The sequence below is a fragment of the Manacus vitellinus genome, unplaced genomic scaffold, assembly GCF_001715985.3.
Source record: "Manacus vitellinus isolate BGI_N305 unplaced genomic scaffold, ASM171598v3 scaffold_83_pilon, whole genome shotgun sequence".
Classification (NCBI taxonomy): Eukaryota; Metazoa; Chordata; class Aves; order Passeriformes; family Pipridae; genus Manacus; species Manacus vitellinus.
The window spans coordinates 647,938-675,294 of NW_021940836.1; the positions used below are offsets into that span (position 1 = coordinate 647,938).

Sequence of the window (27,357 nt, forward strand, 5' to 3'; positions counted from 1 at the left end):
CTTTCTCTCAACATCATAAAAAAGTCTCTGTCTAAAGTACATACAGGTTCATTTAGCCACGTCAACACCGAAATTCCAAGGTAAGTGGGTGGGACCTGAGCCAACCTGATGAGCGCCGCTGGGAAAAAAATCAATACTGGCACCAAAAGAGTTAAACCATAAACATTCACTTTTTCTTTTTATTAAGAAAGCATGCACAAAAATAAACTCGTGAAACCACGCCCCTCTCTCCCTGACCACTGACACGAAGCACAGGGGGGACCACACCGGGCTGGAAGGGCCTGCAGGACCTTCCTCCAGGCCAGGCTGGCCCCCCTCCCCTCCCTGCAGGCCAGTGCTGCCCACCCCACTGATGTCTTCCACGCACTAACAACGCACATTTATTTCAGGGGCAGAGGAACGAGGCTAATTTGCACACTGACCGGCATGTATTTACATATGCAAATGAGGCACAACTTAATATGCAAATATGCAAATGAGGAGCACTTGGATACGCAGAAGGAGCCATCTTGGTTTGTTTTTCTTCCGGTGGTGTTTTCAGACTTCCATAGGGCCGGCTCTCAGTAATGTCCTTTGCAAAGCATTAACTGGCACCTGCTATGAGTTATCTCTGGTGCCACTTCCCACAGAAACCTATCACACATGCTTCCAAGATGTATTATTCCCATCCTGAATCAGCAGAGATAACAGCTGACTCCATGTTGAAGCTGTCTGGGATTCCTCATTTCTCTTGGAAATACTCAATGACGAACTCCCCCCCAAACACACACTTAAAACAAAACAAAAAAAAGAAACCAAAAAAACAAAAAAAAAGAAAAAAGAAAAAAAGAAAAAAAAAAGTGTTGTTCCCCCCTCCAGATACAACAAGACTCTGTCCACTTCCCTGACAAAGATCCAATTTCCAATTGGTTTATCCCTACAGCAATTTGAAAAAGCAATGGCAGTTCCCCACCTTCCTGCAGTCATAGTAGAGGTTATTACTTTACTGCCCTGCCCCATGTCAAGTGGCCATGATGGTCTATTTCCATGTTTGTTCCCTTCACTGATAAACAGGGAATTAGGGATGGGGGGAGGCTTTACAAAATATTAAGAGAAAGCAAGAGGTTTGACAGAACAGAGCCATACCAGAAAAAAAGGGGAACACAGGACATAGCTTTGGGGAGGAGGCATCTCAACACTCACTCCTGCTCCTGCACCTTTTCCACCTTCCTGATTTGCAAGTGCTGACAAAACTCATCCTTCAGGATTTACACCAGATGCTGTCATCTCTCCAGCCGAACTGAAAGGGGTCTGACCCACCCACCTCCCTTTTATACTACACTCTTCAGCTGTTCGGTTTCAAAGCCTGCCCTGCTTCATCCTCTCTCCTCTAATGCCCGTCTTACAAAAACTGCTCGTGAGGGCCTCCCGGTACCTGACCAGAGGGTCCAGCCCTTGACCAGCAGCCCCTCAAGTTTCCCCCCCCAGTCTGTGCAGCAGCTTCATCTGCCCACCACGAGCCCGTTCACCAAGTGGGAACCTCTGACAGAGGACATGCACGTACGCAACAAGGCTCCTGCTGCTGGCACTCAAAACACAGGCAAAGACAGTCTCCAAAGAAATCTGAGGGGCAAAGGGCCAAATAACAATTGGACAAATACTGATGGGAGAAAATTTCCAAATTTGCATATGCAAGTAAGAGCCTCACTACATGTTTTGAAGAAGAGCTTGAAGGGATAGGGGGTGAAATTAAAAGCTCTGGGGAACAGAATTTTCTGAATCACATGTGAGACCCCTGACTGCTTCTTTTATCTGATGGGTATTTAAGCTTCACCTGGAGACTGCAAAAAGCAGTGTAGGAAATGGTCAGGATTCCCTTTAAAATCTCTCTGTCTTCACAGATGGCACCACATTGTGAAACCCAACTTCACTGCTGAAATACCATCTCTGCCCCGTTCTCCTTTCTCCAAACTCAGGTCTGCCCTCCCAGCTCAGCTTAGCTCTCCCTGCCTCAGGGATTACCTTCTCTTTGTACTTGGGAACACCACTTCTTTTCTTGCTGTTCCTGCTGGTGTGACAAAGTTCACAGAGCTAAGATCACCCCTCCAGTGTCCCTTCAGCCCCCTGACCTTTACAACATTTACGAAACAACATAACTACAGGCTCCCAGGGTCCACTAGGCTCTCTCACTCCAGTAGCCAATACAACAGATTCACCGGCCACCTTGAAGGGAAAGAGGGATTGTTAAACGCAAAATGACGGAGGCAGAGAAAGATGCACTCGAGGATTCAGCCTTCCAAGGTCTTTTCATGGCACCAAGGACCCATCTTTCTGCCCTCCATAGGGCACTACACAACATGAAAGCTGATCCGATGCGTCCGAGGCCACCAGAGGGGGGGGAGGGCTGTGCTCAATTATTGGTAATAATAATAATAACAATAATAATAATAAACAAAAGAAGAAAAGAAGATAAAACAGGACGCAAGGAAGGATTATCTTCGGCAGCATCTTGCGGTGGCTTCTCTGGCGGAGATAGAGAATATATATCTATATACAGGCAAGGCAGGGAGGCTGGGGAGGGCGGTGCTGACACCATTGACCCCATGTCTCCCTCCCCTCCCACGTCCCTCACAAAGGACGGCCTATCAAGTCTGTAACTCGCTAGGTGATCAAGTCCCAGTCGAAATCATCGGGGATTTCCTCATTGGCGCCTGGAGGAGGTCCTGGAGGCCGGGGGACCAGATGATGAGCTGAGCCAAAAACAAGAAAAAAAAAAAAGGAAAGAGAACAGTTAGAATAAAGAACTACATGCTTTTTCACAGGGGGCTCTTGGGCAAAAGAAACTCAAAGTGGTTTGGGCCTTCTCCCTTCCAATAGTCTAACAAACAAGAACACTACTGGCATCAATTTCTCTGTCACACAGCACCTACCAATGTCTGTAGGTGGTCTACTGTGAAATTCTCCACAGCATCTTCTACAGAAGTTAAGTTTCAGCCTCCTTTACTTTTCTCACAGTTGACTGCTGACAGAGCACAAAGGACTTCATCAACAGAAGCTTCTCATGTAAAGTTGCCTTCAAGCAACCAACTGAGGATGAGGCTGAACTGGGAGACTGTCTATGTGAAGTGAAAGAAATCAGGCCACTGACACCTTAAACCTTTCCAAAGCTATGGCAAAACCCTAAACAGAGGTTTTTTTGCAGTCCAGCCTCCCTCTCTACCTGCAGTTCTCCATTTGATTACTAAATGCTTTGGGAGAAACACACAAAGGGGTTGGAAACCAATTCTTTAATGCTCATTGCTATGATATGCCTTAATGTCACTCCTTACCTGGGCGATTATATCCTGGAGAGTCCTGGGTGGAAATCTGGTACATAGGAGATGGCCCGGAGAAGAGATGGGGAGGCTGGGGCTGACCATAGGAGTTCACTGTGAAAGGAAATGAGGTAAAAAACAAAACAAAACAAAACCAACTGTTAAGGTTCTGGTCAACAGTCTTGACCCTGACTGGGTGGCAGCTCAGCCACAGAGCAACTCACTCAGACCCACGGGATACTGAGGAGATGTTCAGCTGTTGGGTCCTAACTGCAAGCTATAGCTTGGTCTGGGATCTTGTTCTTGGAACCAGCAGGAGTTTCTCTATTATTGTAAAAGAAGAACATTTTCATCCAGAAACACCACAAGCTGGCTCAATATTATCCACTTAGTTCAGTACTAGATGACACACACCACCACAGTTCTATCAAGACCACAATATCCCCTATGCTCTCCTCAGAGTGCATCCTCCTACTCCTTGTTCAGTCAGTATTTCTCCAACATGGGTGCAAGTGCTTTCTCCTTTACAGCTCATGCCATCTGGAATAGCAATCTCTCTACTGGCCATTTCTTTCTGATGGTTACTTAAAAAAATACCACTCCCTTCTCCTTTTTATGGGTTTACCTTTTAAATATATTTCTGCCTGGATAGGTTGCCTGTCAACGGTATGCGTCAAATAATAGCAGTCAGGCCAGGCCACAGGCATAGGACAACCCAATTCCTTAAAGCCAGAGAAATCTGAGTTGCTATGAACACCTCTGACAGCCTAGCTCTGAGTTGCTCAGTGCTATATTACCTGGCAAGACTGTAAGTAATTTAGGATATTCACAGAATTGGGCCTTCATTTACCTATCATTTTAGTCTCTGCCTAATTACCTTGGTTCATGGATTGCTCCTGTTTGCCACTGTTCAGGGCACAAGAATCAGAGATTCGAGGGGGCTGCTGTGGGCCAACCAGATGAGGGAGCTGACCAGTCTGGGTAAGGAAGTGATTAAGGGAGTCACAGAGGTTGGCAATATGATGTTGATCCAGCGTCCAGTTCTTCCGCTCAGCCTGGCGCAGACTCTCCATCAGCTCTGTGGGGGACAGGGGACAATGTCAAAGACAGCAGTCACGCTGTCATCTTCCCTGCAAAGTGTTTCTGTCTTCTGTCCCTAAATCCTACCTCCTCCTCACAAACCCAACTTCAGTGCTTCAAATCTGTCACCAAACACCTGAAGAGCTCCATATCTAAGGATACTGTCTCACTGATTCGGGTGAGGGAGGGGAGAGTTGGAGGGAAAAATCTCAGCTTTCTGACATACTTTTATGAATTAATTCCCCTTGCCCCAAATTCCTGCAGTGTTCATTCAAGTGCTTCAGGATCTTAAACAGAACCCATGAAGTAGGACACCTCATTTTAGAAATAAGGTGAGTCTGAGAAACCAATGGACTTGACACAGATACATTGAAAAAAGATCTTGACACAGCACTCACATGTTCTAGACTACAGCCCTAATCACTGAGTCACTAACTCTAGTCACTAGGCCAACACTGACCTGAGAATTGGGAGTGCTCAATGCTAGACCAGTTCAGCCGGTTTACCATCTTGAAGCTTTCCTTCAGGGAATCAATGTTGGAGCACCAATCAGGGGGAAACGCTGGAATGAAACAGGGACGACATTAATCCAATGCAGATTGCCCTTTCCCTCCACCCTTTAATAGGAAAAGATTGGCCCCTCTCCACCAATGAGCCTGATGCTACAGTAGCTAGAAATCCTTTCTCCGATGGAAGACTAGGGATGGTGCCTCCTTTCCCACTGAGGCCCTGACTTTATCTTGCATCTCTAAACAGAATCCCAAATCCAGGGTGGATGTAGCCTCCTTTCCTTCAGTAGGGAGGTAATTTCCCTCTCAGATTTCAACCTTAACTGGCTTTCACCCATTTTCTACACACAATCTAGGTACTACCTAGGGAAAGCTCACTTCTGGAATTTTTGTCTGGGGGCTCCTCGCTGCTCCCATTTTCCCTGCTGTGTTTTCCATTGCCCCAACTCACCAAAGCCAGCACTGTTGATTGAAGCCTGTGACTGCTGCTGCTGCTGGTGCTGGTGTGGCTGCTGCTGTGGGTGGGAGTGCGGGTGATGTTGTTGATGCTGGTGGTAGCCTCCATGCTGCATTGGGGGCGGGTGCATGGACATCACTGGTGGAGGGCCATAACCCTCACCACCCTGCTGCTTTCCGCCTTGGGATGGGCAACCCTCTGGGGTTGGAGTGTGGAGTGGGGGAGCAGCACCCACTGAGGAGGGGCCTTGCTGCTGCTGCTGCTGGTACATGTAATAATTGTGGTTGGAGGGCTGCATGTCACCAAGGAGTGAAGAGAAACCTGCCAAGTAAATGAAAGAGGAGGGAGCTTTAAGAGCAGCCTGAATCAGACCTCTGCTTACATTATCCATCTCTAACTTCACACTGCTCATCCCGCTATTTATGACGCTTTTGGAGTTCCCTCTACTGGCTGCCAACAACCACGACCTGTGCAATTATGCACTTGCTGCACTCCAGACTCTGTTCAAAACAAAAGGCTCTACAACAAAGACCCAGCAGGATTTTAGTACAGAGTTAGGTACTTAAATTCCTCCCTGGATTTTTCCTACATTTGCCAAAGTAACTCCTGCTCTTCTGAAATGTCATGCACATGTTGTTTTCCCATAAATGACCACTAAGCAAACTTAAACAACAAAACATTTAGAAAACAGATAACTTGATACATCTGACTTGCTGTTTCCCAGGGCTCCATTCAGTCCCCTTCTACAAGCAGCTTGGCCAGGAATCTTCCCAATTTTTCTCACACACATAAAAGGCTCTGCTTTTGTACACAGATCACATTGTACACATCAGGGCTCCTTCATGACTTTCATTCCTCCTGACTCACTGGGTGTGTAATTTCTATCTTCCTGCATTTCAGGCATCCCCTGATGCAGGAGCATCAGGTGTTCTCCATTATTCCCCAATACCAGGAGCTCAGCATATCTCTTATGTCTGCTTCCCTGGTTCATTCTCCCCACACATTGTGGAACCTCTGTGAAAAAAAATCACAGGGACATTACATGACATTAACCTGAGCTACTCACTTTGAGTACCCTTACCTGACCATCTGCAACCAAGCCTCAGGTTTTCACTACATTCAAGATCAAGCCTTGATTCAAGATCAGAGCTTCCTACTACTGCAATGGGGCAAAAGGATGAATACTGCCATCCTGACTCCAAAGTTGCCTACAAAATTTCCTCAAAAACTGCATGTTTTCCTAGAGTGCCTTACAGCCTAAGACTTGGAGAGGGAAAAAACAGACTACTGCTAAGTTTGCAAAAACAGAGGAACACACCAACTCAAGGTTCTTCTCTACATTTTTGTAGCTTGCTCATCCTGCAACACCTCACACATTCCTACTAGGAATCTCAAGTGCCAGCACAATGGAAGCAGTAGAAGTATATTAATTTTTATTTCACGTAAGATACACGCTCAGGAGGCTCCTCCTAGAGTGGCAAACTTTGCCTGCACTGTGTGATGGCTAGCAGCACAGGTGAAAGGCTCATGTAATAACATATTCCTTTTTATTCCAGATTAGTATTTAGAAGTATTTAAAGGCGGGAAGAACTGTAGGCTTTTCTGAAGTGTTTTCCGTGGACATCTCATCCCTGCAGCGATTCTGCCCTCTGGTGGCTGCTTCCTCAATCCCAGAAATGCAAGCTATGAATAGAGTTGGGGGCTCTCTTTTCCATGCTCTCAAACTAAGAAGCACAGTTCTCCACGGCATTGTACAAACCTAGTTTTAACAGATCTGAGCAATGATGACTTTCCACTCTCCTGGAGAAACTCCACATGCAACAATCCCCTCCCTCTTATGGTTTCTAGCCTGACAGACTGTGAATATTTCTCCGATGTGCTTTTCTTCAGGACTTCATTTCTCTCAGTTTCTGCCATTTCAGTACTTGCATTTGTATCAACAGAAGGTATTTTTAAATCACGATCCTCTTTATTCTAAGAGAACTAGGGGGAGCAATAGATAAAGGACGTGCAAATTTCTTATCTGCTCCTGGCAGAAGTAATTACAGCATGCCAAAGAAGGAACGTCTGTTTGCACAGGCTCCAAAGTGAGGAAAGATCTGAGAGATGCCAAATGGACAAGACTGTGTGGGCAGATACCTGCCCACCCCACATGACGCATGCAGTTACTCACCGTGCTGAGAGGAAGATGATTTCTCCAGCATGGATTTGTAGAGATTTCGGAAGGACCAGCTAAGATCCTGGAAGTTGATCTCAGAGTAGGAGAACTTGAAGTCATGGTTGGCACTGTACAGTGGGGGTGGCACATCAGCCCCTTCACGGCCCTGCCCCCCGGCTACAGTAGAGGCAACATCCACAGGCCCTGCACCCTGCTAAGGGAGCAAGAAATAAGGCCTTTAGCTTGTACGAGTTTTTGTAACCTGAGACAGAGATCCAGAGACTAGATACACATAGAACATGCACTGATGTCCCATATCACTTAGCTCATCCCCCAGCAAATCTTCCCTAATGCCATTTTCCTTGTGGAATACCAACCACTGCCCTCCCTCTGCAGCCCAATGGCTCCAGCATTTTCTTCAGCTAATATCATTATGCCTTTATCCTTATCCCCATCCAGCCCTTTGCTAAAATTCACTTCCTCCTTATTTTCTATCTCTGCAATTTCAGCTCTTTCCCTTCTTTTTATTTTTGCCTCCATATCACAATTTTCACAATTCCCTCTCCTCACCACTTTTCCATTCATGCATCCTCCCCCGTGCTGTTCCCCCCACTTTATCTTTTCCCCTGCTGCTCACCTGACTGTAGTTGGCAATGGGGGTGGTGCTCTGGATCGACATCTGAGGGGTGGCCTCAGGTGGCAAAGAGGCTTCTGTGCTGACTGGAACAGCCCCTCGGGGGCTTTTACTTGCCTCTTGCTCTGGGGAGTCTTGCGGTATCTGTGGATGGGGAAGAAAGAGAAAAGGAAAGGATCAGAAATCAAAAACAGATGGAGAAGTGAAACTGCAGATGGGAAGCCAGCTCCCCCGCTGTAGAAGTTCATGGCTTAAAAAAGAGGAGGACTGGGCCTTAGTCACTGAGAAGTCAGGATAAGGGACTTTACACGAGATTAATTTTGCTACTGAATAGCAGCACCAACAGCCAATCAGCAGGACAAACACACTAGTTCATTCGTTCCTAGCCTTTGTCTCCCCATCTGTACACCCTGCCCCCAAAACACTACCATGGTCTGGTGCTGGAAGGACTCCTTGAAACCAGAAGGGAATTCCCACCCCGCTCCATGCTGTCTGGAAAGGAAAACACTCACGTCATCATCTGGAGGATGCCGCCTCTTGCGAGATATATCTGGACATGTATCTATTGTCCAATAAGAGCCCTGGAAGAAGATCCATTGGTGAATACATGATTAAATCACAGAGCTTCCTGAAGCAGGGGACTACTGACTCACAGAATGTAGCACCAACTAAACATTAAGACCACACGGACCACCCTCTAAAACATCAGACAGAGACTTGGGTGTTGTACAGAGATTCCTCTCTTGCACTGGGTTGCACAGAACAATGAGATACAATGCTACTGGTGGAAGGCAGAATACTCCGCTTTTCCATCACTCTGTGACAGGACACCAAAAGGATGGTTTGATCCAAGCTAGGTGAACTCTTTGGGCCTGCACACTCCCTTCAGTAGCTTCCTCCCAACTTGAATTTGTTACTGACTGGTGAGATCCAACTCAACATTCTGATTTGGCAGATAGCTAGAAGGATCGTTCTTTTTCCATGGTTGTGAGATTCCAGTTTGAGTGCTCTGCCCATTTGGGGGGTTTCCATGCAGGACAGATACTGACATACTAGAATGCACCCACAAAAGGGTCACCACAATGATTAGGAACTAAAACATATAATGTACAAGCAGTTCACAGAAGAAATCTGTTTAGCTGGGACAAGAGAAGGCTAAGGGGATCTAACCACTGTCTTCATCTGTGTAGGGAAATAAAACATGACAGAATCAAATTCTTCTTAAAAATGTACAGCACAAGAATAAGAGGCAACAAATACAAGTTACAGCAAGGGAAAGTACAGTCAGACATGAAGAAAAAATTCTTCACAAGGTTGGTGGTACAGCACTGGAACAAGTGGCCAGTTTTGCTATATCCATCCTTGGAGATACTCAAAATCCAACAAAACCCTCAAGAACCTAATCTAATTGTTCCTGCCTGGGAGTGGGGGTGGGGGTGCATGTTGACCTCCAGAGGTCCCTTTCAACACAAAATAGTCTATAATAATGTGTGTTCTTTTCTGAATAAGTATAAAGAGAATTCCAGAGTGTAATTTAACTCATTTTAACCTCTAATTGAAATCTGAATAATCCGAATAAGTATAAAGCACAGAACATGTTTTCATTATAAACCCAGCCCAACGTGCCAATGAACACCTGCAAACATATACCCTTAAGTCAGTTAGGATTTCCTGGAGTAAGGCATATAATCAATTATATTTTTGAGCAGTGATCTTCAAAGATCTACTACTTCAATTTATAAACACCAATTGAGACCACATAGTCCTTTAAATATAACCTGAAATAAAAGGCCTAAGCAAGTGGTCCTTTCTGATAACTTTAGGATGAGGGGGAAGAGACAATCTTTCTGTCTAGATACATAACTCCTTGCCCCCACCATCTCCTTCAAGCTTGTTTAATTGTGAGTTTTTTTAAACAATTATATCTGCCAAGTGTTGGTTTTGCTAGCAATCCCCTTTACAATCTATATATACTATCAGAGCTTTATTAGCCTTTACTTGGCCAACAAATTCCTAAATTCTTGAGTTTTACTTGTAAATGATTTCTATAGATTTAAACAATGTGATGATGATATTTTTTTCCCAAAACTAAATATTTTGCAGTCTAGGTTCTGCTCTCACTTTCACAGATCTAGCCTCCAGGAAATTCATGACTGTCACATCATAATCCTGCTGTTCACCAGTAGTCACTATGATCTTTCATAACAGAACAGGTTGTACTAGACCCCCATTTTACACAGAGATCAAGAAGAAAAAGAAACAAAACTAGTAAGGTAGATTCAACCCCATTTTTGACTTCTTACAGTATCTTTAAAGTCAACTGAAGATCACAGATAGGAAAAATAATTACTAAAACCCCTAGGGCCCCTTTAGAGGTTCCCTTTAAGTAAATGTGTCTGTAGCCAAAGGACTGCAGTAAATCTTACTACTGCTTCCATTTTTGCCTACACTTTAGGTTTCAAATTCCAACCATGAGTTAGAAAGGGCAACCCCAGGTTATCCCCTGCAGTTTTAAATTGCTTGTCCAGGAGCATGCTGATTTCTTACCTTCCCTGGATCATCTCTCGGTCGAGGCACCTTTCGAAAACATTTATTCAGAGAGAGGTTATGACGAATAGAGTTCTGATGAGAGAGTAAGAGATATGGGTAAGTGCTACAACAAAAACATACAGTCTTCTGAGTATGCCCTGGAACAGGTAGAGAAAATAGAATGGTGCATACTCAAAGGCCAAAGCTCAATACATATACCTGGAATGGAGCAGAACAGAAGCTCTGGAAAGAGAGATGGATTAGATGATAATATGGGGCTGAACCACCCCTACATCTACAGAAGGTGCAGTGAAAATAGAAAAATGATGCAGAGCTTGGTAGGAATGTGGGTTTTGTGGGGGTTTTTTGTTTTGTTTTTCTTCGTAGTTGTTGTTGGAGTTCTTTTGCACACTCCTTCTTAAGGAAGCACCACATACAACAAAATTCTCAGAGAAAATGGGACTCCTAGCTCTGCATTTTCTCCAGTTGCTCAACTTAGTTTTACAGCTGTCTTGTTTTTCTCAGTGGGGGTATTTTGCACAGAATTAAAAAAATAAGTCTTGTAATTAGGCAAAAAGAGTATTTTAGTGCAAGCCCTCACCTTCCAACCAATACCAGCATTTTTGTAGTAGGGAAAGTTGTCACAGATCCAACGGTAGATCTCACTAAGCGTCATCTTCTTGGCAGGCGAGGAGTTGATGGCATATGTGATCAAAGTGGCATAGCTGTAACGTGGCTTCCCATCTTGGTGCACTGCAGCCTCATCCTTACTCAGTGTGGCATTAGGATCTGTTGGTGAGCCTGGTGGACACTTACGGGCAGACCCTGGAGGTCCTGCTTGTGAGGAACCCCCTAATTTTTCAATAGTAGCCCTTAAAGTAAGCTGTGGGAGCCAGTCTATGGAAGTGAGGCTGCTTTCCAGGTCAGAGGCCATGGTGCTGGAAGCAGGAGTACCTGTGAGGAGAAAGGAGCAAAAAGGAAACTCCTGAGACACAAACAAGGTGAACTCTTGAGAACAAAACCACTCATTTGCATTCCTCCTCTGCTTCTCCCCCTATCACAAATACCTGTGTGAAGACCATCCTAGTTCATATCCCTTATTCACAGCCAGACAGAAGCACCCAAAAGGGCCTATGACTGTGTCTCTGGGAGGACCATCCTTACTGACAGAAGCTGGGACAGTGCTGATGGTAGCATTACTAGGGCAGTCTTACCCAGAGCACTGCCCCTAGGTAAAGAACCAAGATCTGTTCAAAGGAAGTGGAGTCCTTTCAGCAGCTGTATCACATTCACTCCCTTATCACCCAATCCATATAACCTTGGTACCCTTGACCAAGATTACCTCTAATCCAGTAGGTTTACTGTGTCAGGTAAGAGGAAAATCATAGCTAAAAGGGAATACTCATTCATGCCATATACAAACAACAGTTTAATTAGATAATCTTCAAAGTCAAGACTATCTTAATTCAGGGGCAAATTAATTTCTCTCTAAGGCCTAGCCTCTTTTTTTGCATTAGGTGACATTATAATGAATCCTATTCCTTAGAGCTAGGATTACATATCTCATTTTAAAACACCAAGATCATGCATAATACTATATATAGATAATTACATCTACCATGTCGAGTTGGAACAGACTATATTAAGCTCTTAATAGTTAAAGCTTTGCCTACCATAACCAATTTTTCCTAAATATATATATATATAATTTTATTGAATTAAATCTTGCTTAATTCACAACATAGCAGGCAAGTATTTTCTCCAATTCTAAGACACAGGAAGAACTTACTCATCCGAAGTCACACAAGTTTGCCACAGGGTAGGAAGAGACTCCGGATCTTTTCTCATAAATATTATATACTTCCCCTCATAAAAACAAAACACACCTGGATTGCAGTAGTATCCAGGGATCTCTACTTAGCATTTATTTCATATTAAGAAAATAGTTAGCAGCATGAGTTTGTAGGAACTTGTGCACTTAGCACACAAACTTTTATGTCGTCTTTTGTTGTAGACAAGGCAGCAGAAAGTTCATCATTCCTACTCACAACTGGCTGTATCACTATACTAGGAGCGATCCCTTGAAGTCTGGAATGAGGTAGGTAAGTTTCCATGGCCACAACCTGCAGTGCTTTGTGCTTATTCTTTGCATAAAGAGAAAAATCATGTCTTGAAGGGATGCAAGTTCTGCATCGTTTACTTCTGAGGTTTAGATGGTACTATCTTTGAGCATGCTAGTGCATAGAAAAGGGAAACACAAACACGTGCACATACTTATGTAGACATTTGTGACAAATTAAACACATGCATACATGTAAGAGAAAACAGACTGACACGAACACACTTCGCTTCAGAAAGATTCGTCAGCAGACACCTCCCACCGAGCGCATCACTCAGAGGAGAGGATCAGATGAGACAGGGAGACACCCATCTGCATGAATACCAATTAGATACTCATTCTAAAAATAGGTATTTGACAATAACAGTGTGGATGCACAGATCCAGAGACAGATGCACCCAGCATTTCGACACAGAAGCTACCGGTCCTTCTCCCACAGCCATATGCATTATACCTTTCACTTCTGCACTGAAGTGTTCTCACAGCACTAAAGCACTTAAAGTCCATATTCCAATGCATTTGTAAGCACTAAGCCTTTCATTTCCATGCATGTGCTCACCACACCTCTTAGGGCTCAAACACCCACACAATTCCCCAACAAAATCCATCCCTCAACCCCCACACACAGTGGCTCCAAAGCCCTGGCCTCAAAAAACACCTCCTAATTGAACAGCTAACATTGTCACTCACACTCACAGCACTCACTGACTGAAAAGTACAATTGCAGCTCTACAGTATCTATGGTGAGTGGAAACATTTTTCTCTCTGTAGAGGAAAGGAAAAGCCTAACTGCAACTAATGTACCCATGTATTTATTTGCCACACTATCACACGTGATAGAGACAACTACTTGCTAAACAGCTAACTAGAGAGCTGCAAAAGGCCTTACATTATCCACCCTCCTCAAGATGTATTTTGATTGATTTGATCTAGTATCAAACATTTGAAATTTACAGACAAACACAAAAAAGAAGAAGAAAAAAAAAACCAAACCAGGAGGACTATTCCTTCCTGAATAATACAAGGGAAAAGAAACAATATATTTTTATCTAGTCAGGATGGACAGACCACCATGTACGCAAAACACAGCATGGTAAGTTCACAGGTACAGCCCTCACTAAAAGCAGTATTCCCAGTATTCCACTTGGGAAAAACCAAACATGAACTAAATATACGTTGAATGCTTAATTTTGTAAGTGTGCCTCATAAAATTTTTTAATTTCCATGGTGCAACTGGACAACAGATTACTGCTTCTTGTTAAATCATTACGAAATATCAGTTGTGTTAACAACTCCAAAGTAAAATAAATACAAATTTCTCAGTTCCATTCCTCCCCTACCCCCTTTTTTTAAGGCAAGCATAGAAATCAAGAAAATGAGGTTATAAAAGCCTATGGCAGAATAAGATACCAATCTGAAACACCAGAAATTCAAGAGGCAGAAGAGAACCCTGCAGTTTTCACAGAGCTTCGGATTTGCCCAGGTTATGCCAGTAGAGCATCTGGGATGATTTGCTATGCAATAAAATGTAAGGCTGATATGCAATACGCCCATCATCAAATACACAAGCTTTCATGCATTTGTGTAAAATATACTTGTCAGGGAGATAGCAAGGTTAGAATTGGGTCAGATTACACCCACACTAAGAATTTTAATATTTCCATTCCTTGGTTTATAAAAATCTTTGACGACAAAACAAAATCCCAAAATCTTAAATAAAAAATTCTGTCTATACAAATGCACTAGTCACCCAGTATTGAAACAACCACTTTTCAGTAAAACACAGCAGCTCTTTAAGGACATATACACTAGACAGTAATTTAGGACAGAAAGTGAAGACTCAGATGCAACAGCAATTCCATGGGTAATTTCAAAGCAGTGGAATAAGAGGGTTTTTTCCAAGTTTGAACTTGATCGTGTTACTGGATTTAAAAGCCTGTATGCTGGCAATACTGGATCTGTAATAATCAGGCATAGTCAAACCTAAGGTAAGGTGGTAATTCCAGAACACTTTCAGGGCAAAAATAACGCTGTGTAATTGGTTACTAAATTATTTAAAAGAATACTTGCTATGCAGTTAATATTATTGTTAATTTGTGTTGTATATCTCATTCACCTTATCCAAGTGGTTGGTGCACCAGCTTGACACTACTTAATGGTATAATAAAACAAGACTGCAGCCAAACCAGAGAGGTTGATGATTCTTCCAACTTTCCCTTCCCAGCTTATTGCCTGGCAAATCTTCTTTTGAACTCTTCTCTTATGATCCCATTCAAACAAAGAAAAAAATAGTAGTAACTAATAAACACATTGAATTGAAATCAAGGATATTTTAAAATATCCTACCACATTAGCAAGCCAGAATTAACTCTGAAGAAGTAAAAAGAAAGATGAAGACCAGAATTCTCCCACTTTACAAGGTAAATTCTATCTGTTTATGTATTTGGCTGACTTTAAAAAGCAAGGGTAAGGTAGCCAAGTCATAACCACCATCAACAGTTGGAAACTGTCTGCAGTCTTCACTTCCCAAGCACTAACTAGTTACAGTACAACCTCAAGTCAGACAGGTCAGAGAGATGCAAAAATGCCAGCCAAGCACTGATCCCAAACTACAGACAAAAATCTGTTAAACAGACAAGAATCTGTCCAGTTCACAAGAAAAATGGTTTAAAAAAAAATCCTTGCATTGAATACCTTTTAATAACCACTAATTCGCTTGGGACTAGTAATACTTCACTACAGCTTTCCAGGAAAACTACTGCCTTACTCTGAATACTTGTAACTAGCAGCAAATCGAAGATCATGCAAGCCAGCTTTCTGTCTGTTGGATAGTAAGGACTATCCCTACTGCCACAGTGAAGAAATCTGTACTTTGCCTGCCCTGCTACTTTGCAAATGCTTGCTCCAACCCAGTCAGATGTTATCCAAGATCATTGCTACTTATATATCAGGACTGAAAAATGTACGAAATGTGGGGAACAACACTCTGAGGGTCACACTGAAAGCAGTTAATAAACATTTACAGCCTGAAACATTCTCCAAGGCTGAACTCAAAAGCTGGCCAGTCAGAATCAGTTACGACTGAAGCAGGGAGCCATACAGTGAATGAAACCATGCTGTGCTCTGCCTACAGAAGACGCATATTCTAGAATAAATCTCTACATTTCTGCGTTTACTTTCACTGTTACTTTATTTGCTGCTACTCTGATCCAGTGAAACACTATGGCAAAACATTCAAAGAAAACTCAACATAGATTTCTCAACATAAACTTTGAGAGAGAAGAAATGCACAACAAACTACCAAGCAATGACTGACAATGACCCATAAATATATGACCACGTCTATTTAGGTGCCTGAAACACAGATCCAGTGATCTAACTAACAATATCCCTCTAATATACTCAGCGATACACCTATTTTCTAAGGTATTAAGCAAACAGAAAAGCTCAAACCCAAGCTGACAAAAAAAAGACTGCAACCTTTCTGAAACAGAAAGGTGAGCACCATGTCAACTAAAGGAAACTGCATCAAAGTGTAAGAAGAAAAAGTAAAACATAAGAATACCACATGCATGAAGAAACAGACAGCCTCTACTTTGATGACAAAAAGGCAATTTTGACATACTTGTGTAAATTACACATGCAAAAACACCGTGTTCTTATCCAATACAGAAAGGGGGAAATAATCAATTTTGCTAATTCTGGCAGGAGAAATTTGCCATTTTAAGACATGTGTCTTCCCTCAAAAATAAGAAGGTGTGAACTAAGACAGCAGGAACAAAACACTTAAAAATCTGATCTTCTCTAAGCAAATGTTCTCACAGAGATACTTGTTTCATGTAAGAAATTGGAAAAAAGGAACCTGATTATCTGCACAGTCTGAAATTTCTACCCATCATTTTGGTAACTAATTGTGAGAAGTCTTCAGAAGATGTTTATGTTTACGGAATCAAATGAAGAAGGAAGAGATAGAGGCTGCTGGGTATTGTTCATAAAATAAAACTTAACCTGGAAGGAGCGGCAGGTGTCACATTAGTGACAAGAGAAAAGCATTGCAGTTTGAAAGTACACTTCTGCCTGCAGTGTCACATGAAACAAGGAAAAACAGTCCCTGGGGCAAGGAGGTAAGAGAAATTGTCATACCCTCGAGCCACGCTTCCCTACTTTGCGGCCAGTAGAACAAGCCGGAAAACATTTTCCCAATTAACTATAGGCTTGCAGGTGTGGTAACAGGGGGCACACAGTTCTCCCTAGCCATGAGCCACAAAGGGAAAAATAATCCAAGAGGAGGAAGTTCCTGCCACCGAAGAGCACACGGCGTGGTACCGCCTGTATGAGCAGGAACTGTCACAACCTGCACTTGCCCCTGTCACAGTGGTCTGGCTCTGTACCCCTCCTCAGAACCTCTCAGTGTGCAAGACAGAATGGCTTTCAATGTTCAGTGCTATTTTGTGTAAAAGAACACAGGTGATTCCGTGATTATGGCATCCTGAATGGAAATTTGCTAAAAGTTACAGTACACACTAAGATGTACTAAAAATCAGAGTTAGAGGAAGATGAAAACTTTTAGACAACACATAGCTTAATATATAAAAATCACTGGACTAATTGTTCTGTCATAATTAAACTGTTATACAGATACTATTTGCCTTTAACAAATAGAAATCTCAGTAACATAAGCTTCGTATTAAATCTCAAGGAAAAATAAAAAGAAAACAAATTTATTTTCATAATATTTACTGATTACATAAATATCATGATAGCACATTTTAACACAGGACCTTTCAATTCCCTCCATTTTGTGAACGGTGCACAAGCAGGATATAATTTTGTATTCTGAATTGAGTAAAGGAACAGCACTGACTGCACAGACATTTTTGGTACTAATGGAGCATGAAGTCTTGTGGGGACTATAAAGTCACCAAAACCCTCATGTTGGAAGTGTGTCAGGATTCAATTCCAAAGGCAATTATGTCCTAGCTTTGTATGGAACTGACAAATGGTCTCGTTTACAAAACATGACCTGCTTATTTACACTTATCAACAGATGGCATTACAGCCAAAGTCTGAAATATGCTCATGTCAAGGGAGACAGTATCTTTATGGGCATAGCAGGCTAGGATGGAGCACAGCTAATGACTTGCCAGATTTTAATAAGATCAACTAATCAAATATTTTTGTTGTCTGCTATATAAACATGCAGGAAAAAATGCATTTAGAAATACTACACGGACATTGCAGACACCCCTTAGACAGTCTGAAAATACGTGTTCAAAGTTAGGACTAGTTTGTTTATTTATGGTGCTGCATAAGGGAAAGTGGGGAATATGTAACACCTGTCAAAAGAAACAGCAAATTATATTGAGAATAGTGGTATGCCTAAAATACTTCTGAGCTGGAAGTTATTTCCTTTGTAATAAGACTACTAGAAAAGATTTATTCTAATAATAAGCCAAATGTCCTATGACAACCCTTCCAATAACAGATTTTAAGTAAAAAGTAAACCAAGCACTTTGAAGAAGCTCAATGAAAATACATCACCACAGCAGAAATGGCTTTACAGCATCTCTCCACCCTCAGAATAACTACACAATATTTTACCATTGGAAGTAGGAGCTGTAATTCGAAACATATGCCAAGGCAGGAGAGAAATCTTTGACATTTGCTTTAAGAATATTAACAGAACAATTACTCTTACACTGAGAAAGGTATCGGGTACTGGTTTTGAAATAATTCAAATTTATGAGCACATATCTGGAATGAAATTTTCCCTTGGAAACCAGGAAGTCTGTGGTAGAGAAACAGTATCTAAGAGCAGGTATTTCCCTCAGCCTTACCGGAGCACACAAGTTGAAGAGAAAGATTTCAATTCTATCTGCTTATCAGAATCACATCCAGTCATAAACCTTCAGTACAAGATATGCAAACACTGATACAATATCCAGATTGTCTCTGAAATTGGAGACAACATCAGAAGTAGATCAGCATTCAGAATATCTTGCTCAGAAGATCTGCACAGCATTGCAAAGATACATTCTTTTAACTTGGGTTTCTGTGTGTAACATGCTTATAAAAAGAAAAATGTATTCTTACATTAAAAATGGGTCTCTCAGTGAAAAATTACTGTTAACCTTGCAGTTTAAGGACAGTAATAGTGAAAAGCTTCTGTATAAGAGAAAGGAATGGCAGCCAGGTATAGGGAAAACGACAAACTGACTGCAAGTGGTCAGAACTTGTTCACGAAAGGTTGAACCACTGAAAATAGATTAGTCAATATGAACTCTGCAATAGTTGCTAAAACAAGCCACAACCCACTTGTGGAAATGGGTATCAAGCACTAGCAAGAACTATGTACTGAATTCATAGGAAATCAGGAAATTGCTATCCAGCACAGATTAGTTGTATACCACGTGCCCAAAATGTACATACAGCACACGCTCCCAGAGTTGAGGTTACCAAACCACTGCAGAAAAGCCTGCTAAAGAGGAGTTTGAGAGCAAAGCACAGCTGAAATTGAAGTTGGAGAATGATCAGAAGAATCAAGTAATACTGTGTGAAGCTCATAAATCAGCTCTCAACCACTGCTTTAACATAATTCCTTTTTACTATTCTGTTAGCTGTTATTCTCAACTAAACTGGCTGAACTGTCTTCCAGCAAACAAAACACCTGACAATCCCTCGCCAGGCTCACAACTTGTAAAGATTTGTACCAAGCTTGAAGGTCAAGAGGATTCAGAACCACACTGCCACATAACACACGCTCATTAATGGTTTCTCCTTGCTTCAAATGCTTGTGTTGCTACTTGGTTTTCTGCATCCTACTCATAAAATGCTCCGTTTGTGTATCATCCTGAAACTAAATCTTCTGTTCATCTCCTTACAGACACTGAAAGAAGTCCCTTTTTTCCACACACGTTTGCCACAGTTGTCACCTTGCAGCTGCAAGTAAATATTATTCTGCTCTACCCTGACCGTCCCACTCTTTGAGATGTGTCTTTGCTTATGACAATCTTTATTTACTTCACGAAAGAAGTCAGGGAGAGGGGGGTACATGTAGTAAGACAACTACCTCTGACTATCAGTCAGACATCTTGAATAATTTTGAAATGTGCTAGTAACAGTTATTTGTATATTTGAAAACAGTTAATTGCAAACACACAATTAACAGTTGGACGTGATGATCTCAGAGGTCCTTTCCAACCTTAATGATTCTACAATTCTACGAAATAAGTAGTTTCCAGTGTGTCTGGCCTCTACCGGCTGGCAATATTCCTCTGCGTATCAAGATATGAGTCAGCTGAAGAAGAAAATGAAGAGATGCTCATGCAAAAAATGGAAAAGCACAATGTCAAGCTTGTGTTGCTGGCAGAGCGAAGGACAATGCAGTAAGAGACGGCAACAGATAGAGGAGAAACATAAATGTGAAGGCCCCTTAGAGTAAGTACAAGAAGCTGGAACCTTATGTGGTGGATGGTAGCCAAAGCACAGGCTTGTCAAGGAGGAGATGGCAACGTGTTGAGAAAACATGCCAGGAGGACAGCTTCAGAAATTGTGTTTTTAAAAAGACAAGAAGGTAACACAGTTGTCAGAGGCCAGCAAGAACAGGGAGCAGTAACAGAGATGGTAAATGAAGGAGCAAGGGTTACCCAAAGAGACTGAGAAAGCAGCAGCAAAAGATTCATGCCATGAACTGGAAGATGAGTCTCCATCCTATATGTTCAGAGCAAGGACATGTTATAGGCCCAGCTGTGGTGGTTTGCAACAGAGGAAAGCAGGAAACAAAGGGAAATCTCAAAGGAGCTGTCTAGAATTCCGTATTGGCCTCAGCAATTGCAGCAATTAATTTTAAAAAATATGTTAAGGTAGTATGCAAAGTTGCATAATTTAATCTCCCTGGAATGAAGGAGGTAAAGAAAAGCAAAGAGAGGACACCAGAAGTGGGTCATTGTGTCTAACTTGTGGGAAAAAAAAAAGGAGGAAGGTAAATAGCTTACTGCAGAAGCTACTGAATGAATGACTAGAACAGTAGGAGGGAAACCAGGAAAATACTGACACAAAAGTCAAGGGAGGACAAGATTTCAAGACTGGGCATGATCAAGTGTCAAAAACAGCAGTGAAGCCAAGAAGGATGAAGATGGAATAGAGACTCTGAGACCTGGCCAAGAAAAGGTCATTAGAGATCTCAGGAGAAGCTTCAAGGGAGTGAGAATATCTGTAGTGAAATCAACTCACTAAACAGTTCTAGACTGCAGATATGGTACAGGATCTTTTAATTTTGGAGTCACTGGTCCTCCCAGGAAACAAGAATTAATCAGGGCATCGTGCTTTTGCTGTTTCTTAATGTCACAAAAAACAGCATATAGAGTTTTTTAGTTCAATATCACATGGTAATTAAGGCAATCAACAGCAAGAAGAACAGCCAGCCATTAAAAAGTGGTTTTCATCCTTATACTTTGGAACCCTTACAATAACCTATTCCAGGATAAATGGGAAGCCATGCATGGAGAAGCGTGCAGCCCAAGGTCAGCCAGCAAAGGAGTAGCAGAACCATGCAGATAACATGGGTCTCCCAAATCCCAGACCATTTCTCTACATTCAAAGCTTGTCTGCTTTGTTCAGATAAAGGGAATTTCAGATGTAACTATTTTAGTAGTTTGCTTACTTTTCTCTGCAAGTTCCTGATGAGGAGGGAGAATTTGTCTTGGTTTTATTTAACCACAGTTTTCTAGGGGGAAACTGAGAATTCAGAAACTTTGCTCCTTTAATTTGTGACCACAAAGAGTTCAGATTCCTTCCCAATTATTCAGATTTGAACTTTTAACAGTAATTACATATTTCTGCTATAATCAGCCACAGTCTTTATACAGCAGAGAGCATAAACAAAATTTGAATTGCTAATTGTAAAAAACAAAAAAGCAAATATTTTTTCCTCGAGGTATAAAAGCTCTCACTCATCATCTCACCCTGTCCCTCATTACTCGGTCTCTCTTATACATAAAAAAGGCCAAAAAAAGAACATACATTCCCTTAGTTCCTGACTTCACATCAAATAAACTGACCAGCTCAGAAAGATAAGGAATGAGGTACTGGGCCTTGAACAAACTGTTCACCTCAGTTCTGAAAACCAAGATCCTCAAGTGCTAGAGGGAATCAGAAAATGTAATGCAAGAGGTTTTCATTCTAATCAACCAAAATCTAGCAATTCCTGAGGAACGAAGGGGGCCAGAGGAAAGGGAAGGGTAAGAGAATGTAGAGACAAAGTGACACTTCACAGACAAGCAGAACTGGATATTTTCACTGATTAAAAAAAAAGTTTCTTGAGATAACCTCAGACAAAAAATCATGTGTCCACACAGGCACATAATCTAATGAAAGCCAAACTAGGAACAGGTCAAAATACAGGTAAGACCAGAACCTGCGAGACATAGTAAGAAAGGATTCCTGCCAGTGAAGAATCCTAGAGAGGAGATGAGGGATGCTTACTTGACAAAAAGCAGCATTTTAGGCTTGTAGGACCAGAGGACAGAATGCCAAAGGGACTGCAAGGGAAACGAGATGCAAAGAGCAGGGACAGCTGAGAGGAGGAGTGGGGTGTAGGAGGAAATGCAAGTCAAGAAGTAGGTAGGGTGGAAACATGCTGGGCCTTAAAGATGCAGGAGAGGAACTCGAGTGTCATGCGATGCTACAGAACCCAGGAGTTCAGGAAAGGGTTCACAAAGGTCAGGCACTAGCAATATCTGTGCTGTCTGCCTCCAAGACAATTCTAAGGTCCTTAATAGAATGGGGTAAAAGATTGGGCAGGTCAAAACTAGAAGGATAAAACAACAGTCTAGTCCAAATCTTGGCAAAGCACCATGGGATACAACATTAAATTGGTCCTAAACTTGGTTGCGAGATCTCTGAATTTTGAAACATTCCCAGTATTATGCATTTTCATTTCAAACTTAAAATGAAAATTCACAATTAATTAATTGTGAAAGCATATTGCAGCATGGTTGCTCTCTCTCAGTAATACCTAGACGGATTTAAAAGTGAAAAACATAACATGAGTACAGGAAGAAACATATTATAGATTTTTAGGTTCATCTTATATCCCGTAGAAGGAAGAAGGAAACAAAACCAGCAGAACAGATAGCAAGTACTAATACTGCCTCCTACCAAGATGATAAGCATTTGGAGGTGGAACACATCAACTGGATATTCTTGCTAAAATAAAATGTACAACTACCAGCAATACAGTGAGTTAAAGGCTTTTCTTCAGGCTTCAGAGTTAACACAACTGGAGAGTTAAAACACGTTAGAGATACCATATTAGGCTGTCCATTAATCTATGGACTACTCATCTTTTCTAAGTTGTCTTCCAGGCTGCAAATGCTAGAAACGATGTTTTTTTGAAGTTTCAATTCTGAAGCATCAATCAGAAACATATTCTGCAAATGGAGTACTACATAACATAGAGGGTTCTGTGTGAAAGTCACTGGTTACAGTTCTACCCAAGGCTGCGAGAAGCAAACGGAAAAATTAGTCCGAAAGCGTTTTTCATCATCTGGTTGCTAACGACCAAGATCTAATTCCTCTCTGACAGCTGGGTAAAATGAGATAATCAGCCCAGTCCTGCTCTTGAGGGACAGCTGTCCATATCACAGTTGCCATTAACCGTACCTCCTTTCTGACACTTGAAGTAAAAGGCCAAAGATCCTAACTGGGATGCAGACAGAATCTCCCACTACATGAAGGTCAGTTGAAGTTTAGGGGAGGAGGTAGTAAGCTGTAACCTGTGCCTCTGTGGTAAGAATAAACTTCTCTGAAGACACCAGTTATATTTTTAGGGGGGGGGAACCAACCCAAAACAACAAAAAACCAAACCAGAAGTACAATAGTCACAACCCTGTCTTGGACTGGGAAATTACATCCAAACTCCTCAAACTGTTTATTGTATTTCATTCTTTCATTCCAACTTTTCAGACTCCTTATTCTATCTTAGAAACTTGCCTACAAAAGCAGATTTCAAGATAAAACCCAAGAACTTATAGAACACATACTTAAACACTATTATAACCTCCTGATCATAACATAATCCTTTTCCCATAACTCTCTATACCATCTCATTTCATTTTACTTAAGGACTTGACCTGAGAAATGCCACACACTCAGTTCTTAGATGGGAGTTGAGTGCCCATAGGACAGGATCAGACTGCTTCAATCTAAAAAGTCAAGTTTTGTGAGCATGAATGTCCAGATTTAAATTTACAAACCCATACACATGTAGCTAAGTGTCTCTTTACTCAAATGTTGAAGACTTCATTCCTTCTGTTGAAGCCAACTCTATGTTCCTGGGGATTTACAAGAATTAGGCTATTTACTTAGGTACATTAATGTGGTTTTTAAAATCTAATTTTAGGTATTCAGATTTAATATTCTTAATGTAAACTCTTATAGACATAGCACTTTCATTTAAATGTGTCTATAAAGTACCTTGCACTTTCATGAAGACAAATAATACTCTCCCTTTTTCTTTTATGAATACTTTTGTATAAATGGTGCAGAACAGCTGCAGTATTCCATCTCAGAGGAAGCTGCATTTTCACCTGTGACAAACACTTGATGTGAACACATGATCACACTGAAGAGCTATGCTCTCTAAAAATTATTCCCTTTTCCCTTAAATTTATGAGTACGTCCTAGCTTTTGCATAGCTGTGTTTTAGACTACAAGATCTTCAGAGCAGAGATTGTCTTAATTTTGTGTCCAAGTCAGTACTTCATGCTCTGTCAGCAATTAACAAATATATAACAATTAGTCTACAGCACACCACTTTCAGCCTTGTATGTCTGTCATGAATATTTAATACTCAGGCAGCAAGTACAAAAATCTTAATCTTTATCATTAATAGAAGGAAAAAAAATGTTTCATATGCAGAAAGATAATTGTTGTGGAAGAGCAGAATTTTATTAAGACTGGCATATATATTCTGTAAAGTGCTCTGCAATCCATCAGAGCCAAAAGCACTTGAAAAATGTCAAGTCATTACTGTGAGGAAGGGGGCAGCATGAGGTAAATTAACCTCAGGAGCACGAAAAGTCAGTTACCCCCTTGAATGTACAAAGGCCAAAATGCCTCAGTTATCTCTTTCCTCGTGCTAGATAACACAGCTGTACTCAAAACAGGCTGATTGCATAACTACAGGGCAACAGGTAGGAGGGCATCTAACAGTACCCCCAGAACATGTATGCTAGGTGGTTCAGCCTTCCCTTAGAAAGAGGCGCCTTCTGAAGCTATGGATAACTGACAGAATCCTCTGCCAAAATGGGGAATCACTCTGGCATCTTTTGTCTGATCTGGCTAGCACATTACACCAAGGAGTTCCTTCTTTAGGGACTCCCTGTTTAACCATTGCTCTCCCAAAAGGCTTCTAAAAGGGTTCCTGCCCTGGCCCTTTTGATCTTGGATTTCCTCGCTGATATCTCACTGGAAAAAAGAAACAAGAATACTTCAGGTGAGATATCCTTAGGCATGATTCTTCTACTACTGGAATCTGCTTTGGCTTCATTTGAGATGAAATCTCCCTCAGACTTGATTTCTCAGGAAATCACTACCGTGGTGTCAGAATACTCATTTGTGACTGGGAATTAACTGCCTCATTTACAAAAAGCAGCAGCTCAGCTCACATAGCACCAGCATTAGGATTCATGTTCCTAGCCCCTGAACACAGCATAAAGCACAAACGAAGACTGGTGGCAACCGCATGGCTTCTCTCGGCTTTCGGAGCAGGTCCACCAGCACTGTCACGGTTTTCATTCCCAGGCCCCTGCGCACCATAGAACCCACTCTCAAGGGCACTCTTTCCAGAATTCATCCCACAGTCCCTCAGGTACATTAGGACACACATCTCAGAGCACTTGCATGGGGATCTGTACCTCTGGATCCCAAGCACAGTGAGGTCTGCATCGCACAATGATTTTATTCTCAGTTACAAGCACAGTAGAACCCACACGGAGAACTCCACCCCATGAGTGCATCCTTGGACACTGGCACTAGAAATCACTGCTCCTGTCTCCTCAAAGCTTTTTTTGGCCAGTATTACCCTTCTCAGTGACCCCTAAATGACAGAAACTAATTCACACCAGTGATGAAACAGACTGAGCCCAGGATGAATAAACCAGGAAAAAAAAGTAGAAGGGAAAGGGCAGAGAGGTTTCTTACAATTAAATAGGGATAAGGTCTCCCATAAGCTAAATAGTGAGGGAAAGAATCAGGTCAATTCCATACAGCATATAAGGGAGCTAAATGAGGGAAACAGAGAAAGACACACAGAGAAAGAAGCCTGGGGAAAGGTTCAGAAACAGAACGAGAGAAAAGATTAAAAGGAAAGCAGATACAGTGAGAGAAAAAACATGGAAAACAAGGACAGAAGGCGAGAGAGAAGGACAGCTAGGAATAAAGAAGTGATATAATGTGGTCACTCACTCTGTCTGGAAGATTTTCTGGAGGGAGGTGGATTATCTTCAGTGTTGGTTGCTGGGGTGCTGCCCTTCACACTCCTTCTCTGAGACCCATACTCAGAGTGTTGCTGTCAGCTATTCCAAGAGCTTCTTCAAGAAATATTTTGAGGGTGAAAGGATTGTGGATGAAATCAGGATCTTGAGTATTAAAACAATCTGCTTGGGATAGTCAGTTCCCTAAAACAGCTGGTTTTATCCTGGGATGGAGATCCTCTCTCCCTTTTGGCAGCTAAGCACCAAAGGGGTGTTCCCCCGGGAGACAGCCTTTTCACTGACAGTCAGATTATTTCAGAAATCAATTTCCCCAATTTCCCTACCTGGAAATCTCTCTTTTCTTTTCTCTAGGTACACCTTGTCCTTAAAGGTGGCCAAATATCTTTCTCTGAAAAAATTCTTGCTATCTCTGTGGATATTATCAGCAAAATCTGTCTTTTCCTTTCCCTGTAACTAGGAGGTGTGTCTTCTCTCCTTGCACAGGGTATTTGAAGAAAACCCTCTTGGAATTAGGGGATTTGGGATATTCCTTGGGATGAAAGAGGATGGGATCAGTACTGGAAATTACCTTTATCTCCAGTTACCAGCAACTGGAAAAGGAAAGAAAAGCTAAATCTGCCTCTGCTTTCTCTCCCTTGTTTCGCTTTGCCGCCTGCTGAGCAGATGTAAATAATTAAAATTACTAGGTAAGTATCTGGAGCTCCTGCTTATTTCTGTCTTGGGGACTGCCTCTCTTGGGCATACAGGATTCCTTCTGTGAAGACTCCCCTGTTACTATCTGGTCTGGGGAAGGGCTGTCCGCTCTGCTTGAGGGAGGAATTTCCTCAGTAGCAGGGGGGAGTAGGTGGTAAGGGTTATTCTCACAATCCTTAGAAACTGGGATCTGAGGACACCTCTCCCCTCGTATCGAGGGAGCTCCAGAAGACTGTCCCACAGCGAGGAAGAGCAGACCTCCTTCTAGATAGTTGCCTAGGCTGTGTGCCGGGGGCCTCTGCGCAGCCTTGGCTCGTTAGTGGGGAAGGGGGCGAGTGTTAAGCTCCTCACCAGCTGCGGGGAAGGGGCCTGGCAGGGGGGGCCGCCGG

General features: G+C 42.1%; 1 protein-coding gene across 2 annotated transcripts; it reads right to left on the bottom strand.

Moving 5' to 3' along the window:
* Positions 1-151: 151 nt before the first annotated feature.
* FOXJ2 (forkhead box J2) lies at positions 152-27,357 on the bottom strand. 2 transcript variants are annotated; one of them, XM_018085604.2, is made up of 12 exons: positions 26,599-27,357; positions 26,247-26,371; positions 11,262-11,614; positions 10,679-10,753; positions 8,644-8,712; positions 8,135-8,275; positions 7,513-7,711; positions 5,334-5,660; positions 4,834-4,935; positions 4,171-4,371; positions 3,309-3,407; positions 152-2,729 (listed from the first exon to the last, which is right to left on the bottom strand). In XM_018085604.2, exons 3-12 carry the CDS (start codon positions 11,592-11,594, stop codon positions 2,641-2,643), a joined length of 1,635 nt encoding a protein of 544 aa, XP_017941093.1. In that variant the 5' UTR covers positions 11,595-11,614; positions 26,247-26,371; positions 26,599-27,357; the 3' UTR covers positions 152-2,640. The 2 variants fall into 2 exon arrangements, with proteins under 2 accessions (XP_017941093.1, XP_008919370.2); XM_008921122.3 differs by having other exon boundaries at positions 7,513-7,708; positions 26,247-27,357.

Coding starts and splice junctions, on each gene's coding strand:
- FOXJ2 (XM_018085604.2), bottom strand. CDS start 11,594: ATGGCCTCTGACCTGGAAAGCAGCCTCACTTCCATAGACTGGCTCCCA. Junction 4,372..4,833: donor TGAGCACTCCCAATTCTCAG/GTCAGTGTTGGC, acceptor TGTCCCCCACAG/AGCTGATGGAGAGTCTGCGC. Junction 3,408..4,170: donor GGAGCAATCCATGAACCAAG/GTAATTAGGCAG, acceptor TTCCTTTCACAG/TGAACTCCTATGGTCAGCCC.